General features: G+C 40.7%; 1 protein-coding gene across 1 annotated transcript in view; it reads left to right on the top strand.

The window, feature by feature from the left end:
- CENPE (centromere protein E) overlaps nt 1–19989 on the top strand; it is an 86051-nt gene that overhangs the window by 9221 nt on the left and 56841 nt on the right. Inside the window, exons 7-22 of the mRNA XM_018558978.1 lie at nt 617–684; nt 1118–1192; nt 4512–4563; nt 4644–4731; nt 4842–4971; nt 6674–6799; nt 6934–7086; nt 7556–7558; nt 8024–8186; nt 8282–8438; nt 12255–12729; nt 14344–14403; nt 14479–14646; nt 16317–16391; nt 16859–16978; nt 19329–19466. Coding sequence (XP_018414480.1) covers nt 617–684; nt 1118–1192; nt 4512–4563; nt 4644–4731; nt 4842–4971; nt 6674–6799; nt 6934–7086; nt 7556–7558; nt 8024–8186; nt 8282–8438; nt 12255–12729; nt 14344–14403; nt 14479–14646; nt 16317–16391; nt 16859–16978; nt 19329–19466 — 2051 coding nt within the window. The remainder of the gene's footprint in view (nt 1–616; nt 685–1117; nt 1193–4511; nt 4564–4643; nt 4732–4841; nt 4972–6673; nt 6800–6933; nt 7087–7555; nt 7559–8023; nt 8187–8281; nt 8439–12254; nt 12730–14343; nt 14404–14478; nt 14647–16316; nt 16392–16858; nt 16979–19328; nt 19467–19989) is intronic.

Genomic DNA, 19989 nt, shown 5'->3' with positions numbered 1-19989 from the left:
CTCAATAAGCCTTCATTCACATGAGTCTGCTGTTTTTGTTTTATTTAAATAAAGAGAAATTGACCTGGGAAGCATAAATAAACGTTATTCTACGGTGTTTAAATGTACATGCGTTAAGGCGGGTTCAAAGTAACAGATCTGCCCTTGAATGTGCAGTCTTGCAACTGAATGCATCTAATGTGAGCAAATGGAATATATAAATTAGACCGTTTGAAATCGTTGCAGGCATATGCAGTGATTGTATGCCCATAGGAATGAGACCTTGGGGGAAAGATTTCCTCTTACTTCCTGTGGCTCCTCCAGGACAGGATGTGAATGAAAATCTCACCAATTGTACTGGGGGGAAAAAGCAGCAGGTGTTAACCTTTTCTCTAGCTAAAATGAAAAATGTTGGCTATACATACACTTTATAACAGAACTCCAGGTAAACAACCATTGGTAATTTCTGCTATGTGAGGAAAAAAAATTTATTCTGCTGAAGTTTGTCGCATCCAGGTTCACTGCTCTATCCTTTTAAAAATGTCATTCATGTTGGATAGTACAAAATATATTAAAACTGACTCTAAATGCTGCACATGTGAAGTCACCAACTTCAGAATTTCATATTCTTTTACAGAAAACAGACATTATGGGGAGACAAAAATGAATGAGCGCAGTAGCCGGTCTCATACAATTTTTAGAATGGTAAGTTTGATATTCTTTTATTTTGTTACCTTATCTTTTTTTTTTATACTTTGAAATATGGAACTTTGAGGCCGTGGAATATAATATGGCGCTGTATAAATGATTGATTAAAGTCCATCTCTGGGGGGGGGGGAAACCACCCTAGCCCTGTATTATACGTGAGAATGCAGAGGGACAGCCCACCAACCGGAGTGTAGGGGAGAGGTGAGCGCCGACTGCCAAGGGAGCCAGAATTGGGCAAGTAAAAGACCTTTTACACAGGTTCTGAGTAGTTAACCCCACTGTAAGGGTAAGTTTTTGGGGTTTTTTTCCCCAGAGATGAGCTTTAAAATGTCAAGATTGGTTAAATGATAAAGTAGTAGCAGTAAGATAGTTAATTGATAAAAGTTTACTTTCAAACCATGCCTAAAAAATTGTTCCTCACTTCTGACAGATTGTTGAAAGCCGAGAGAGCAATGACCCTGGCAATTCAGAGAACTGTGAAGGAGCAGTTATGGTATCTCACCTGGTGAGTTAGTTTAAACCTTGCCATTTGTTTTCACCAAGTGTCATAGTTCTTTAAATATTGTTTTGTATTGTGATATGAAATATGATTTCATTTTTATGAGTAATATTTTTATAACCCCAAACACATTGTTGGCTTATATCTTCCATATACACTATATTGTCAAAAGTATTGGGACACCCCTCCAAATCATTGGACACACTCCTAAACCTTGTGGACAGCCTTCCCAGAAGAGTTGAAGCTGTTATAGCGGCAAAGGGTGGACCAACTCAATATTGAACCCTACGGACTAAGACTAGGATGCCATTAAAGTTCATCTATGTGTAAAGGCAGGCGGCCCAATACTTTGTCAATATAGTGTCAGTGTGTATATAGATAAATACACACATCTGCTGCCGTCAGGGGATCTGGGACATGTTTACTTCTTATAATGCTGCTACTATTGTAGCCTTGCCTGGCTGAGATCCAGAGCACATGCAATAGATGGAAGGTCCACGCAGCACATCCAAAAACTGCAGGTAGATGATCGAGAAGTGAGATGATCTATGTGTTCGCTCACTTCCCGATCAATAGAGCCGACGTGTGACAGTCTCATTGTCACGCGTCGGCTCGAACTATGAGGCTGCGTGATTTTCAATCAACTCATAGTTCTCCTTTTTAAGGCCTGGTTAACACCTAGGCGTTTTTGAGCAGATGGAAAAGCACTTTTAAATGCCCAACACAAGAAATGCCATGATTTTCAATGGCCCTGGTTCACACCTGAGCAGGAAAACGCCAAACCCCCAAAAAGGTACATGAACTTCTTTGGGCAGTTTAAAAGCACGTTTTTGCCCCATAGACGTCATTGGAAATGCCCCAAAACGCGTGGCACAAGTATGTTGCACATTTTCATGAGCGTTTTTGCACATTTAAACGTGCTTTCTTCCATTGCCCGCAATATTTTGAGCTGCCAGTCAAAACGTGTCTTCAGCATGTTTAAAACGCGCATCAAAATGTGCACAACGCGCATAACCACAGTGTCTCTAAAGCGCAAAAGCTGTGCCGTCTAGGTGTGAATCAGGCCTATGTGGTTAAAGTGTGTCTATACCCATTTGTTTTATTTGGGATAGAATTGGGGAAGGTTAGAAAGTCTGTCAGATTTTACAGCTATCCAGAGCTCTGTTGAGGTGCCCATACACTGCGATTATCGCGGAAAATCCCGCGATCGTACGATAATCTCAGTGTATGGAAGGCGTGCAACCGTTTTTACTGTACGGTCGTATGTCTTTTGTCTAATGAGCATGTTCGGGAGACAAACGCCGAACGGGCCTGTTTGCGCACACTGCCCGTTTCAGCATTGCGGTCATCGGAAGCCCGCCCCTCAGCGGGACAGGCTTGCAATGATCGCAAGTACGATCTGCCTGTCCAAGATGGGCAGATCGTATGTTTTTTTTTATTATTTTTTTTTTTTATTGCTTTACAACCATCGCAAGACTAAGGTCTTGTGATGGTTGTAAAGTGTATGGCCACCTTTTAGATAGATTTCCCTTCACTTTCTGTTCTTGAGGCAGACTTTTACCAGACAAGTAACAAGTAGTGTCCTCTTTGGAAGTTTTTCCATCTAGTCCTGTCCGGATGGCAGCCCAAAATGTGGTATTTTCCTTCACTTTCAGTTGTTACGGTCACCAGGAAAAAGAAGGTAAATCTGCCTAAAGGGGGCACAGACAACAGTAAAGGCCTAACATCCTTCTCCACTCTATCCAAAGGGAAAAAAAGAACACCTTAAAAAAAAAAGTGTATTAAAATTGTCATTTCTGACCTGCTAATGATGCAGGTTAGCTGATCTAAAGCAGATACTTGGAATAATTTCTGTGCTACCTGTACTTTAACCCCTTTGTAACTAGTGAGGTACTATTCATAGTACCTCACTGGCACCGGGCCCATTTAAACAGACTCCTGGCGGCTTAAGACCCCAGGACTCTGCTTCTATTGTAAAGCCGACAATAGTCAACAAGCCAACAATTGTAAACAATCAGGCGACTCGGCTGTCTCCGGGCCGGTAAACTGTAAATAACAGTTTTTAAAATTAATATTAAATGTAAAAATAATTTTACAAAAATTTTGTAAAGTCCCCTGCCCCTATGAGCATGTGTGTCTTCACGTAAACACGCGTCAAGTGCGCCTTCATATGAAAACGACGATCGTGCTACACATGTTTGGTATCGCCGCGCATGTCAGAGTGAGAGCAATAGTTCTAAAGCCAATACTTATGCATATCTCTAAACTGATGGCCTGTGGGGCATTTTAAAGCGTCATATATGGAGTTTTTGGGGTACTGGATTTTGTCGCAGATCACGGACACACACAACTTTTAACCTGGGCATGTTGGGTATCTATTTACTCATTGTAACATCATCTTTTATATTTTAATAAACAAAGTAATTGTGTTTTAGGGCATTTAAGGGATTTTTTTCACTACATTTTGGGACTTGATAATACATTGTAACATAAAAATTTTAAACTGCCAACATTTTATTGTACAGGGTCTTGGCCTTTCAGAAAATATATAATGTCTGGGGGGTTGAATTAATTTTCAGGCCTATAATGTGGATTATATCATGGGTACAAAAAAAGGCCTCGGTCACTAAGGGGTTAATATGATGGTGACTATATGGGAGACCTGCTGTATCTTTCTTTTAAGCCTCTCCTGATGGACTCTAGGTACTGTAGATAAATGTGTTTTAAAAAAACACATTAATCAATGCAATCATTTCAAAAAAATTGTATTTTTCAAAAACGGCTTTACTTGGTATCAGACACTGTCCACCCACACTTAGGCTAGCAGGTGAGGGTTATTACTACAGACAAATCAGTTGCTACATGTGGGCAAAGAACATACTGGAACGGGATGGAAATGACCTAATGTGTCTACTGCTACTTCATTGTCCAGTCACAGACTTGAGGGCAAGTAGGTTTCCAAAAGTACGTACAAGAGTTATTTTATCAACCTCGATCTGTCTGCATGCACATAGATGGGTAGTGACTACAAAGAGCCTGCAGAAGATTAGAAGCACTAAAATGCAACAAAAAAAAACAATGTCCTCATTTTTATTTTCCCTACTTAACCTGGAGATGCTTTTAACATGTAGTGTCTGGTGATTAGTCACCCCTGAATTGTTTTCGTAACATAAATATTTTTTTTAAGAATCAAGTATATGAATACTTTTTTAAGTACATTACGTTTACCAATGCTTTACTATGAATTTACCCAATAACATAATTTTTTTATTTTTCTAGCTCACTTGTGCTTCGTTTTAACACACAATATTTATATTTCTCCCAGAATCTTGTTGATTTAGCTGGCAGTGAAAGAGCAAGTCAAACTGGGGCAGAAGGTAATGTATTTGGATTGAAAAAGGTTGTATATGAGGCATAGGCGATTTATGCTTTACATGTACTTTTATATATTCTTCAGGTGTAAGGTTAAAAGAAGGGTGCAACATCAACCGCAGTTTGTTTATCATTGGGCAAGTCATTAAGAAACTTAGTGATGATCAACCTGGGTAAGTACTATGTGTGTATAAATATGTTGTCACATTTGTAAATTCAAGTTTAAGATTTCTTATGCTTAACATTTTTATTGGTTCATATTTTTCTCTATCTGTGTTTTTAGAGTTTTTATCAACTACAGAGACAGCAAGCTGACAAGGATTCTTCAGAATTCTCTGGGTGGAAATACAAAGACTGTAATAATCTGTACCATTACACCTGTTTCCTTTGAGGAAACATTGAGCACACTCCAGGTAATTAACATACGCATGGATTTGCTTATATTTAGTGACACATTGTTTTAACCAAAATAAATGATAGAAAGCTGTATGTTTATTACTACTACTATCTCTGCAAACATTTAGGAACTGCGTAACATTGTGTTGCTAAGTGAGTGGCTGTCTGTATGCAGCTCTGCCATCAGTTTACAACAAATACGTTTAGTTAGTTAGCTACTGTTACAATTTACTTTTATACTTAGCAGTATCTCGTGCCAAAATCTTTGCTTTTAGTTTTGGATATAGTAAGGTCTTTTACTGCTATGCAGGGCTCCATTAAAGAGATTTAGTACTTGTACCCCTTATCCTACAGACCCTTGTTTTTCACTGTGAGGCCTCTTTCACACATGTGTTTAAAACCAGGCATAAGAGAAGTGGTTTAGCGCCTCTGTCATCTATTAATTCCCATGGGGGATAAAGCAACCGCCCAGTGCTGTTCACACATGGGTGTTTGCGTTGTGTTTGCTGTGTGTCAAAAAATGCATGTCCCGTTCTGGAGGCATTACCGCTAGACAAATTCCATTAAAGTATATTGAAATGGCCCTCAAATGCTCAGTCAATGCTCCTATAGCATTATTCGGGCACAGGTGTTTTTAGGAGAGGCATATGAGGTTTTGCAATCCCAGAAACCACTGGGGAATTTTAGTGAGTGGACAGTGCAGATGCCATTTCCTCTCTGTACACAGCCAGCATTTTGCCAGCAAGAGGACAGCTTCTAGCTAGGTACTTGCAACCTATGAAAGCCTAACCTATGCCACCCTGTAATGCCAGCTGTTATCAGTGTCATCCAAAGCAGTGCCAGCCATACCATTCCCAGGCATTGCAAATGCAAGCCAGAACCGCTCCAGTCTGCCCGGCTACTGAGACTCCTTCAGAAAAAAATAGAAGTGTGGCCGATGCTGGTCACTTACCTTTACTACATCACTTGACCCTTTAACACACTCCCCTACTTGCAGGGCAATTTTCAAGCAGTTTTGATGCCTCCCTTATGCCTTGTTAACACTATAGGTGTATTAATCAGATGTTGCTCTTTCACTAAATTCTCAAAGCATGTTTGAAAGAACCCTAATGGAAAGTGATGGATCCACAGCAATAAAACTTTACAGAGGATCTAACCATCCCCACTAAACCAAAAATATTTTAAGTGTAGTTTGGGTTCTGATTCTTGGAGGCAGGCCAAGAGTGCTTCTTTCACACAGTGTCCTGATCACCAGCAATTAAATGCTGCCCTTGAATAGAGCTCCGTTCAACAACATTTTTGCTTCTGGAGCAGGGTTGATGAATGGAGCAGTGTGCAGGGGGAGTTTTGGACCGGAGACACAGACCACTGCACTCTGTGATCGCAGCAGTACAGCTCTCCAGTGTGCTGCCGACACAGGGTAAATCATGCAATAAAAACCATATACACTTAGTGAAAAAAAAACCAGCCTGACTGCATATCAAAATAAAACCTGGGGCTTTACTCGGGCTTTACCTAATTCTTAACTGACAGTGTTGGTGTTTGCAAGTTGCTGTAATGACACTGAAATTCCATCCTTCCCCGCAATGCACAAATAAGAATGGGCTGGTTTGTAGTAGCAGCTGCTCCCCTTGGATGGTACTTTTAGTGTTTCTTTTACAGTTCCATTTGTCCTTCAAAATGACCCTTCACTGCAATGTTTTTTTATTATCTTTTCAGTTTGCAAGTGCTGCAAAGAATGTTAAAAATAAGCCTCATGTCAATGAGGTCCTAGATGATGAAGCATTGTTGAAGAGATACAGAAAGGAAATAATGGATTTAAAGAAGCAACTTGAAGTCTTAGAGGTAAGTAAAATACATTTTAACTTTAGAGTAGTCAGTCCTTATGCAGACCAATAAACAAGGTCATTTTTATGAGTACAGCTAATGAAATTACATTCAGTATTTTTCATTAACCAAATAAAATTGTACATCTCTAGGAGTCTTCTGTGTCAAAAACAAACGAGCAAATGGCCAAAGAAGAACATTCCCAACTACTTGCAGTAATACAACAACTTCAAAAAGAAAAAGCGGAGCGGATATCTAATTTGAAAAATATTGTTATTGATGCTGCTGTGTCCCAGGAAGAACAGGTAAGAGAGTGTTTATAAAAGCAATCTATTGCAGTTACTTTGATGGAATTTAAAGCAAAATCTGTTACTGCGTTTAACAACCCAACCAAAACTAACACACTAGCACATGAAATATAAGCACCAATTATGAAGTGGACCCCAGGCAAGTGGCTAGATACGCATTTGGAGTGCATATGTTCACTGTTTTACCTGCTAAAGGATTTATTCTGTTTAGCCACTCTTATGATTTCTACATCTTTGCCAAAGAACATCCAAAAAGTTTCTCTACTTCCTAGTTTAGCTATGTTACTTCCTGGAACACCTGCTAATGGGGCAAAAGTTAGAATGCAAATTCATCGGTGAACAGCTTTTGCTGTTAATTCAAAATGCTTTGACATCCAAGTATTTAAACGGTATGTTTAACAGTTTGCCTGGAGCTTCACTTTGAGAATCTGATGCTACATAGATTTACGAATGTTGGGCTGAGCAGCAGGTAACAGAAATGGGTTCTTAAAATATGGCTACTGATAAGCATCTGGAGGTGCCTAGCTTTAATATGCTGGGGTAATTTTGGAGGTTACACTTTAAAGTATGTTAGGGCAAAACAAAAACTTTCATTACATCTCTACAAAACATGGGCATTAACCATGTTTTATCCCTTTAAAACAAAATGTTTTTGAAGATGAGAACAGACAAAGACTGTGTCTACTATGGCCATAATTTCATGCGTGCACAAGTGTCTGTAGGCGTCATTGATTCATACTGGCAGTGCATTTAGATTCTGTGTTGGCATTACCAGGCAGAGGCCTTCAAGTAAAATGGACAACTGTTGCCATTTTTGCACCAGCCTTTGCTTAGTGGTTCTCTTGTACACTTGGTTCATAAGATAAGCCTTAGCATTTGTGCTTGTTTTCTTGTTATATCAATAACATTTTTCTACCTATATTTCCTTTTCAAGCCTAAAAGAAAAAGAAGAGTTACATGGGCTGCTGAAAAAATTAAAAGTACACTCTACAGTTCAGGTGTTGCTCCATTTGATGCTGGATCCAAAATTGGTGCTAGTTTTCCAAAAAGAGCTAAAACATCATCTCATTTGCAGACATTACCTGAGCATGATGATTGTAAGTATTTGTAATATGCTGACTAGCTTATTTCCAGTGCTTCACAGTTGCATTAATTCCCCCAATCTTAAATAATTTTTTTGTTTTTTCTTCAGCTGTTTGCACAGAATTTTCAGATATTGATGAGACAAACCGTGTTTTTGATGATTTCTATCCAGAATGGGATTTTGAAAGCAGAGTCACTTTAAGGGAGAAGTCTGCTTTTCATCATTCAATGATTGATCTTAATTCTGATGCACAGCTTCACAACAGGTATAACTTTTCAATAGTAATTTTTGTTTTTCTTAAAACTGGAAGCAGATGTTGATTAAAACCTAATTAACACTTGCATTAAGGAGAAACTGGGCAAATTGACAGTGTCTCTGCAAATGGCACCTTCAACCCCCTTCCCCTATACTCACCTTACCAGCACTTCCTCGCCGCTCCTTCCTTCCTCTACATCTGGTTACAATACCTGTCACTTGCAGATCGTAAAGAGCATGTGATCTCCCCCCTTGTCATAGTCCCACTTGTCATAGTGCTCAGGCCTATCAGCCAGTCGGTAGGCCCGAGCACGGTCATACGGAGTAGCGTCGACATTCCTCTGGGTTGCTAATGCCAATCCTTTAGGGCTGGCTTCAGAGGAGCAAGGGAGTGGGGAAGGAATGAATGCTGATATTGAGTAAGGGGGTGGGTGGTGGGCTTTGTTGAGACACTGTCACTTTGTCTTCATAGGCAAGGCTACAGTATCTACTATTTTGTAAGTTAACCATAAAACAATGGCATTTCAGAAGAAGAGGACCAGTGTCCAACTTTATGTGCTGTGGGGGCGAGCATTATTCTGGTTTATGTAAGCAAAATTACTAGTATTATGCAGTTGAGATGGACAACCCTGAGCAGTGCACCAACACAATAATGGCCCATTGCACAATGTGCGCACTGCTATGCGTTGTGCACATGTGCTGCAGTGTGATGTTTCAACGCATCACAGTGCATGGTTGTTTCTTTTAAAATCACATTTCAACTGTTTGCACGGCAGAACTTTTGCATTCAGGGAATGTCATACATGGAGGTGCCCGTTGTAAAAATGGTCGGCCTGCTGAGGTTAAAAGTGGAGCACAGCGCCTGGCAGTGAAAGGGTTAAACCCTTGCCCGGAGCATTACTTTTTGTTTATCTGTGTCCTATTGGGGAGATTTCCCTTTTTACTTTCTGTTTCAGACACAAGAGGAAGTGATAGGAGATCTCCAAAGTACGGTGAAGTCCCCTCTGAGACCGTTGTCATTGAGACAACTGCCCATGTTGGATTTCCCTTACTGCCTGTTCTAGTAACAACTGAAAATTTAACTTTCAGTTTCCATGACACTGATCACCAGGACAAATAGATGGATTAGTCTGCCTGCAGAAAACGGGAAGTGCCAGATACAAGATCACTCACCCTGCACAAGTAGAGAGAACAGCAGTGAGAGATCTTTTACTGGAAGCTCCTGCACAAAGGCAAAGTTTTTAAAGTAGACCTTTACCCACATCTTCAAAATAACAAACACACCTTTTAGAAATGTTTAGTAATGACACATAATTATGTGCTATTGGCGGTCACACATTCCACCAGCAAAAAACTGGGTGGGATTACATTGAAATGTGTGACCACGTCACCAGTCACACATTGTAACATAGTCACAAACTTTGATAGAACTCTGCCATCAGGGGGTACGGCCGGTACCCATGTGAGGGGTCTGGGCAGCCTGGGGGGGGCCTCTTCTAGGAGTATCAGCTGTACCAGGGGCGGCATGGCAGAGGTGACAGGGAAAGGGGTGGAGGAGGCCAGGCCCCAGCAGCAGCAGGTAAGAGGAGTTGGGAGGAGGTACAGGAAAAGGAACCCCTGGCGAGAAGCCCACCTGAGGCCCTGCAGAGCCCACCATAGAAGAGTCTCAGACGGGCTGTGCAGGATCCATGGTGTGCTCTGCAGGGTCACTCTCAGGTGGGCTCTGCGGGGCCTCAGGTAAGCCCTGAGTCCAGTGCGTTGCCGAGCCCTGAGTCCAGTGCGTTGCCGAGCCCTGAGTCCAGTGCGTTGCCGAGCCCACATAGACCTGTATACATGTTATACATCGCATAAAGGTAAAAAACGATATATACAATGTTATCTTCATTTTAGATGTCAAAAGGGTCGATCATCTCCCTGCAGAGAGTGGTGACTGTCAGCCAAAGCTCCCCGCAGTGTCCCCCCCTCTCCGTTCCTCCAGTGCTGACTGGAGGAACGGACGGGGGAGGGGACGAGCACAGCTGGCTCTCCCTCTAGATAGACAGAGCCCGCTGTCAATCAGCCAGCTGGGTGGATCTCCACAACATTGTCGGATCTGTGACGCTCAGTATATACTGAGCTTTGTGTCACGAGAGGAAGTTGGTATATGTCCTCCCATGGCCCTGAGGAGAACTATGATAAAAAGATTACCCCATAGTTCTCTAAGTATGGGTAGTGCCAAATGTCTACTTCAAGTTATTCAAATTACTTCAATCAGAGTGGACACAGAGCGCTGCAGGTGGCACCCAGTGGGGAGTATAGACAGCTGTGGCTCTTCAGTTCCCCTGATGCCGTGCCCCTTCTCTGATGCTGCCGCCCCTTGTTCCCCCTCTTCTGCCCGTGGTAGAAAGCCTGCGTCAAGTTTCTTATCCAGTGGCGGGGCGCAATAGCCAGCCTGCTGTTGGCTATTTTAAATTGCAATAGCCAATACCAGATTGGCTATTGTACCCGTCCACTGCCTGCTGTCAATCAGCATAGGAGGACCTGGAGGAGTATGTATGTATGTATGTATGTATGTATGTATGTATGTATGTATGTATGTATGATATATATTTAGTGGGGAAAAGTCGTTTTTGGTTTCGGCCTGACAAATTCTGCTGCAGGATGTGTTGTACCATTCATTTCAATGGCACCCCAAACGTGCCTCTCACCCGCACTGGAAAGCTTGGTACCGTGCGATTGCAAAAAATGTGCATGCAGTTTTATACTGAAGTAAACTTTGCAACACTCCATTTGTATATTTCAGCTTAAATAAAAGATGGTATGTCATTTTTTTCCTTTTAACCGTTTAATCGGAAAAAAATAATAATCTGCCAACTAATCGATTATGAAAATAATCGTTAGATTCGGCCCTAGTAAGGAGAATTACACCTATTAAAGCACATCTCCAGGCAAATAAGACTTGTTCTTGCAATGGGGCTATTCCCTACTGCAAAGGTTTAGTGCTTGTTTGTCTAGGGGACACTATTAAAGCTGTTTTTCTTACCTGATTCCCACGCCTGCCATCTCCTTCCAGTCTGCTAGACTTGTCCCTGCAGCCTCTTTTCCCCCCTTCGCTCTGGCTAAGGACCGCTGATGTAATCACGTTTTATGCAGGTCCATTGACCTGCATTAGACGTCAGGATGCTGAGGGACATTACAACATCCAGAGGAAGCTACAGGTGCTGCGACCAGGTAAGTCTCTAACAGCTTTGTTTGACTCCCCTTGCACTAACCCTCTTGCAGGTGTAAGTTTTTTTTCCTTTTTATTTATTTTTTTCTTTGCCCAAAGAAGGCCTTTTTGCCAGCAGCATCTTGGCATAAAAGAAAAGGCAGGCCCGATACTGCATGTTTGGCTCAAGTTAAAACAAGATCATTTACCAAACCTACCAGTAAATACCTTGCAGCAGTTTTGGCAGCAAGTCTTCAGAAGAACTTCCTCCTGCCTCAGACCAAAATATTTGCACCTTGTCATATATTAATAAGAGCCAGTCAGAGAAATATAGGATCTATCATTGCTAGCCTTTTTTTAAAGGGACACATTCTTGGGCTTTCATGGACCTAAAATGAGCTTGTGTATGTAAACAGTCAGGAAGTCTGATATGCACAGGGTTATGTAAACTACCAGACCTGTATGTTGTCTAATCTGGCTGTCATGGGGAAGGGAGGTTTTGCTGAAGTGCTTAAAACATAAGTGAATGCGCTGGATTTTTTAATCTGCATATAATCCCAAGGTTTCAGCAGTTTTACATGCATTTAAAAGTTAATGCATTTTGTCACTGTTTCACCTTCTGCCATTCTTTTTATACAGTGCTCTTTTAAAGGATTCCTCCTCGCCAAAAAATAACGAAGTGCTGGAGCAGAAACTTGCAGAGTTGGAGGATCGGCTAAAGACCATTACTAAAGATTATGCAGCAGAAGTTGAGAGAAGAGCATCATTTGAAAAAGAGACTTTAAAATTAAAGCAACAACTTGAGGCTAAAGAAGAGGAGGAAGATACACTTGTGAAAGCACATCAACTGGAAATAACTAGTCTTAAAGATAAATTACAAAATAGGCCTGAGAGGAATGAAATGAGGGTTGGTTTGGAAGCAGCTGAACAGCTGGAAGTTTTGGATTCAAACCTTACACTAAGCCAAGATAAAATGAACATTTCAGATCAGTGCACACAAACGGATCAGGTGCAAGAGAAATGTGATAAGGAACACCTTTCAAGTCAGATCCATGATATTTGTCAAGAGCAAATAATGATGCTTGAGCAGAAGATAGTAGATCTGGAAACAAGTGTGAGTACTAGTTCTAAAGGTCTCTCCATAGAAGATGGCCAACGTCATATTGTAGTTGAAAGTCTCTTCTTACTGTAATCTAAAATTTGTAGCTATCGTATGTGCAAGTAAGGATTTCAGGGTTTGGTCAAACCAATTCTGTAGTTGGTCAACACAGAACAGTTTCTGAACTACTCCGGATAAAAAAAAAGGCAAACAGCAGATGATTGTATAGCTTGCAGTTACTATGGGGTGCATGAAAATGTAGGTCTACTAACTGTCAACCACTCCTTCAGGGTGAAGGAGTGGTTGACAGAGCTAGTAGGTCTACATTTTCATGCACCCCATAGTAACTGCAAGCTATACAATCCTTTGCTGTTTGCTTTTTTTTTTATCCGGAGTAGTTCAGAAGCTGTTCTGTTGACCAACTACAGAATTGGTTTGCTGTTTTCATCAGTAACACCATTCTAGAAGAGAATTTAACAAACACATATACTGTATATTGAAAAACGAGGACACACTCTAAAGACTTGCCAGCCTTTCTTAAGGTCAAAGCCTGCAAAACATAAGTGAGAAAGATTGAGACCTACAGTATATACACTTAGGTTTGCAATTTAATTCATACATTCCCCACTTTGCTTCTCAAAAATAGCACTGCGCCAATGTAAACACTGTGCTGTTTTATGGGGTGTACACTCCTAACTGCTTGTTGCTAAACTGGAGACTTGTCAGCAGGTGGGGGGTTTGGCCACCGGCAGGGGCCGCCCCTAGGCTGTAATTGGTCTTTAGTTTTGTGCCTAGCGTCCTTCTCCTGCAGGTGGCGATATTACCCTACCATTCAGGATCTACGATCTGTTGCCTGTGTCCTTCAATGAACGGAGAGAAAAGGATTTTACGGTGAGTACAAAAATCCTATTTTTAGATGTGCATGCGGTTTAAGTGGAAAATCTCTCTTTTGCTTAAAGCGCGACCTTTACCCATATATTTAAAATAACAAACACACCTTTTAGAAATGACAATCTACAATGACATACTAGAAAATTGCAGGTTTTGTATTCTTTGCATAGCTTTCCCCTTTTTTTTCTTCCCCAGCCTCTTGACAGTGGCCATGTTTATTAAGGGCAGATTACTAGCTCTCCTATTACTTTCTGTATTTCTGGGACATGTGACCACGCACATCCATTTCAGGGGAGGAAAATACCTTTCCCTGAGATCTCATGAGATTTCCCAGCAATGCTCTGCTGATGACAAGGCAATCCCAGTGTGCATTGTTTTGACAAACTGAAGTCATTTTGCCTTTTCAAAGCAGGAAGTGAATGCTTTGCAAATGTAAGCATTTCAAAAACACAGCATTTTACACCAGGCATGTCTGTTACTATTCATCATACACAGAGGGATGCATTGGTAGAAGTAGATTTTTGAATGTAAAGGTCTGCTTTAAGGTCCATGTCACACTTGTCCTCTATAGAGTGCAAAGAATATACTGCCCTGTTTGTTCAGTGTCACACCCTCACTGACCAAAAGGCTGCAGAACCTTCCTCACCAGCAAGGTTACTGAAATGATAGTGTGATGCTACTTTGCGTAATTCATTAATATTCTTTTATTTGTGCATTAATTTGTATATTTCTTTTCAGAATCAGCAAAGTAACTTAGTGGAAAGTCTCCAAATTTGTGAAGCTCTAATGTTGGAGAAAGTAAGTGCTGGTTTAGTGGTTTGCTTTTGTAAATGTTATAGGTGATGAAAATGTAATCAAGGTTCCTTGCCTTAGGAAACGGCTCTAAACGAACTGGCTATTTTGCGGGAGGACTTTGATAGTGTTGTTGTGGAGAACGAGAGCCTGAAACAAGAAATTGCCACAATGGAAAAATATATTCAAGAGAAAAATGAAACAAATGAGTTTGAAATGTTGGAGAAAGAAACGCAAAAAGAGCAAGAGGTAAGTCAAACTCTTGGTAATGCCTCTCTATTGTAACTATTAAAGTATGTTCTGAAAACGTTTAAACTTGGTGTATTTTACACTTATTAAATGCTGTGTTTGAACATTGCATTACATTGTGTCAAATAAAAAAAAAAATTCAATCAGGTAAATATGAATAGGTTTACGATTTATTTAATATTCACTACTTGTAGTCTGAAAGTGGCACCTTATACAAAGCAGGAACACTTTGTTTTGGGTCCTTGGCTCTCTACCTGGCAAGACAGGAACATATTGCATGGACAGCCAAGAAGCATAGAGACAGTAGTTCTTTCTTGGTAAATAACCTAGTATGCTTTGCCATGAATAAACCTAAGAAATATATATATGTAAAATATTTTGAATGCAGTTTTTAAAGCTGTAATTTTTTTTTTGGGACATTTTAGTCTCCCATTTAAAGTACATCTAAAGATGGTTTAATATAGTTAACACATTTGTCATGTTGTGTATTTTGTGTTTTTTGTTTTTTATTTATTTTTGTAGATTTTTCTTTACTTCCTGTCCCAGAGACAAAACAGGAAGAAAGGAAATCTCTACTACGAAGGGAAATCTAAATGTAGGCAGATGTTATCAGAACAGGTTTCCCCTCACCTGCCTGTCTTGTGTGTAGTTTTATATGTATGTTTAATAATGGTGACTTTTGTAGCTTTGTGATGCTGGCACAAGGAAAAACCTACTTTGGACAGGTCAAGATGGTAGAACACGTATAGTACCAAGGTTGCTGAGAACAAAACAAATGGATCTTTCATGTGCATGTCATTTGATATAATACTGTTTCGCCTTTTTTTTTTAAAGTATACATTATTGTATTTTTCACTTTCTGCACTATTTGAAGAAATCCATTATGGTGCAGTCTTCCTCTGGAGCATTTATTTGGCTACGAGGGAACCTAAATAGTATAATCTTAGCTGTAATGCTCGCGTATCTAGTAACCATTGAATATATAATGATGCAATCCTGAGTTGCATGTTTCACCTTTTTGCTCTGCTGCATGTGTTATAACACATTGACTTTCTCCATGCACATATATACACAGAGAAGTCTCATTTAGTTCTGATCCTAGGAAAGTTTCACTGAGCGTGTATTTATAACACTTCGTTAAGACTTTGTCTTCTTGCGTAAGTAAGAGGTGAAAGACCCTTTAAAGGAAGCCTCTACTGATGTAATAGTCTGGTGTTGCTAACCAGTTCTTTTAAAAATGCTTGTTTCGTGGTTGGCATGCTAAACAAGTGTCCTCAGTACCTCAGGACTTGATGTATGCTGTATTCCTGGTCATTGACTCAAGGTATTCAATCATGAATCGGCTAGCAGCTCTCAGCTTCAGAAGGGGGTCAGCATATTTGTCAGCACAAGAGCTGAGAGCTGGCAAACTTTCAAAACTGTACACAGTAAAACACCTCCAGTAAACTTTAGCATCTAAAGGATCTGTACAAGTCTCTGTGTGTATGTGGTGTTACGGAGAAAAGAGGCGATTTGGGGTGCGCAAAATTTTTCTTAATGCCGGGTTGCTGGAATCATTTCTAAATTTCACCAAAATTTACATTTCTGTTTGTGTTTGTTTCTTTTGGTGATGGCTTTCTAATCAACAATGCTGGCTAATGCTCCCTGCCCTATTGCTAATTACTTTCCAGGCACAACTAATCCATGAAATTGGCAATTTAAAGAAGGTATTAGAGAATGCAGAGTTGTACAATCAAGAACTGGAGGTGAGGTTTTTCTAGTGCAATTTCAAACTTGTATGTCTTTTAATAATAAAAATGATGGCCTCGAATACTGTTATTGGTTTAAAGAATATAAAGTCTTTGATGGGGGTTAGTGTGTTAAAAAGATGTGCTGTGTTGGTCAGGCCATTAATTGGGATTGGCACTGAACACACCTCAATGCACAAAAAACAGATCCTGTTCTCCCCCCTTTTTTTTCTTTTTCAAAATGTAACACACCATTATGCACAGTGCGTTGTGGTGTGTTACTGGAATGTGTTTTATAATGCACATTGTGTATAGCCCTTTATCTGCTAAAAAGGCTAGTTGGTCCTATGTTGTAAACCATATCTGGGAAAACTTACATCTTGTGATTATACTTGACCATTCTTATGGATGTGTAGCAAAAGATGTAAGACCTTTGACTAACTAAAGTGTGACTTATTGTTTTTCTATCCTTTTTAAAATTTCAGGCTGAACTAGAAAATAAATCCAACGTTTTACAAGATCAAGAAAAGCAAATAGCTGAATTAAAAAAAGATGCTGAAGAGCTCTTGAAAAAAGCCAGATATTCTGATCTCTCTACATCTATGGTATAGTATGTTTATTTGTGACAGCAGTGTATATTATGTATGTTTTTAAGGTGTTGGCTATTGTCCAGTTGTAAAAGGTTGCTCCACATTTTGTGCCCATTCACATGTGTGTTGTGGCAGTGCACACTAAAACGCGCACATTATCACAATGCATGGCAAGGCCCTTGCACCTGAGCTTAATGCAGCACACCATAATGCACATGCCATGGATTGTGGTGCATGTTTAAAAAAGGGTCATGTATGTTTTTCATATGTTGCGGTGCATTGGCAATCTATTCATCTTGAATGGACTGCCTTAGCACCCATTACCGTATGCCATAAAGCACATTAACACAAGTGCATTAGCGCAATGTTGCCTCAATATAGTGATTGTCCAAGGCTTTGTAGCAGTGATTTTATTAATATTCAGGATTTATATAGCGCCAACAGTTTGCGCAGCGCTTTACAAAATGGGGGAGACAGTTGCAATACAATTTCGGTACAACAGGGCTAGGAGTTGCTCTGCTCGTGAGAGCTTACAATCTAGTAGCGGGGGCAAGTGATACAAAATGTAATTGTTTAGATTGAGTTAGTGGAAGAAGTAAATGGACAGTGTAGGAGATAAGTGGACAGATTGGGGTAGGGAGTTCCAGAGGATGGGAGATACTCTGGAGACGTCCTGGAAGCAAGCAAGGGAGGGGTGATTAGAGAGCCGGCGAACAGGTGGTTTTGAGAAGAGCGAAGAGGACGGTTTTGGGTGATATTTTGCGATGAGGTTGGAGATGTAGTCGGGGGCCAAGGTGTGGATGGCTTTGTGTGTTAGTATTTTGAATTTTATTCATTGGGCAATTGGGAGCCATTGAAGGGATTGGCAGAGAGGGGCGGCAGACACTGAACGGTTGGTAAGGTGGCTGAGTCTGGCAGCAGCATTCATGATAGACTGATGAAAATGAAAAATATCAGAGGTTTGTGCCTTCACTCAAGATGTAACTAAATTGCTCAGCGACTTTTCAGCACCAGGAGTTTTCTGTTTGTCACTTGTACTACCACCATTTTATTCTATAGGGTCTTGGCATTCAGAAAATATATAATGTTGGGGGGTGTTACGTCATTTTCAGGCCTAAAATTTGGAATATAACATGGGTGCAAAAATTGAAAAAAGGGCCTCAGTCATGAAGGGGTTAATATTATTGGCTCGGGGATTACAGGTTTCCCCCTCTCATTCCCGCTTGAACTGTTTTTACTGCCCTTGCAGTAGTAGGCCTTGGTAAATTCTGTACAGAATGATGGTCTTGATCATGATTACTTCCTCGCTACTCATCACAGTTTTGACAAAGTATATTGTTTAATGGTGATGTGGCACATTTTATCTGTGTAGTTGGAATCGCTGTTGCTGCCTTTTCTAATGTTCTTTGTGCATTAAAGTACACCAGTTATAAGAGGAATTCTTGGGCTGTCCTACTTCTGTAAATGCTAGTTACCTGGCTATGTCTGGCTTCAGTGCTTCCGAATCAGGCTAAGAGCAAGCATGTTGCAAATCAAAGAAAAATGTCAGAAGCGTGTCTATACTTGATCCGAGTCACTGACCCGAGTAAGTCTAAGCATCAGTATGACTGATAGGAAACTGGCATTTCAGTGGTCTGCAATTTATTTGTTTGAAAGTGCACATAACCAGGCAAGAGAAAAATAGTGTACTTATTCTATTTGTCTCCCCCCTCTAAAGATTAATGCTTGTCAAGATCTGACTGGCACGGTTCAGTTTTTGGATCGGGGAGGGAGGAATCCCTGTGGGGAGAGGTGACTGACCGCTCACTGCAGGGAGACAATCCGAAAGTGAGCAGACCTGTGCATGTTTCCACTCACTTCCCGATCAATGGAGCCGAACTGTGACAGCTTCTTTGTCACAAGTCGGCTCTAACTATGAGGAGTGGAAACAATGTCTTGCATTTTGAAGAGACCCCCATTGCCTGACCATACATTTAAACCAAACATCTTATTAAACTATCTGTGCATTTAATGTATTTTGTGCATGTTATTTACCTGTAAAGGCCTCTCGTCTGGACATCCAAAAACCCTGAGACTGCTCCTGGGTGATGCCATCTTGGATGTGATGTCAGCAGCCTCAGAGCTATCACTTAAGTGACACTTTATAGTATTCCCCTTTTGTGGCTGAATGGAGGGGCAGAGTAATTGTACATTTCAGAAGGGGAGAGGGTTAGGATGTGTAAGCAGGGGAGGGGGGCTGTGCTTGGGATGTTGACTCTTCCTGGAGTTGTCAGATTTTCTAGAGGATTTCCCTCAACCGTACCTGCTGTCTCCTTTTTGTATGCATTCCTCTCACTAATTTTGTATGATTTGGTGTTTTTCTTAGGGTGGTGACAATGAAAAACTATGCGAAGAAGTGTTTCAGCTGAAACAATCTATGGGTGATGCTGAAACTGTAACTCGGGATGCTCAAAGGGAAGCTGCCTTCTTGAGAAGTGAAAACCTGGAGTTAAAGGAGAAAATGGCGAGTATATAGCATAAAGCACATCATAAATTACTATTAAATCAGTGTCTAAATGTTTCAGACTCTTAACTGCTGTTAAATTTTGTTTTTAAAAACAAGTAAACGCAGAAGCACATTCACACCAGGGCGGTTTGGCCGCGCTGAACCACTGACATGAAGAATCCCATACATTGATATGGGGCTCATTTGTGTCTGAGTTGTTTTTTTTAAAAAAAGCTAAAATCACCCAAAGCTCCGAGCCGGCTTTTTCTTAGACCGGTCTCTGGATTGTCTCTCCCCCTCCTCTGTAAGGGTCTAAGGTCCAGTAAATCATTACATCATTACAGTGTTCATAGACGTCAGGGTGCTGAGGGACGTGCTAATGTGCTGCAAAGGAGGGGATAGGCTGGAAGGAGTGCCATGACAGCTGGCCGTCTCTGAGCTTTTGGTGAGTATATCTTTGTTCTTTTAACATCTAGACACAAACGAGCAGTTAACCCTTGCAGTGCCTGGCTAGCCCCACTGCAAGGCTTAATAACCCCCG

Source organism: Nanorana parkeri, unplaced genomic scaffold (genome assembly GCF_000935625.1).
Source record: "Nanorana parkeri isolate BGI_ZX_2015 unplaced genomic scaffold, ASM93562v1 scaffold372, whole genome shotgun sequence".
Classification (NCBI taxonomy): Eukaryota; Metazoa; Chordata; class Amphibia; order Anura; family Dicroglossidae; genus Nanorana; species Nanorana parkeri.
The sequence above is the reverse complement of the archived record's forward strand: the minus strand, read 5'-3'. Positions and strand labels throughout refer to the sequence as shown.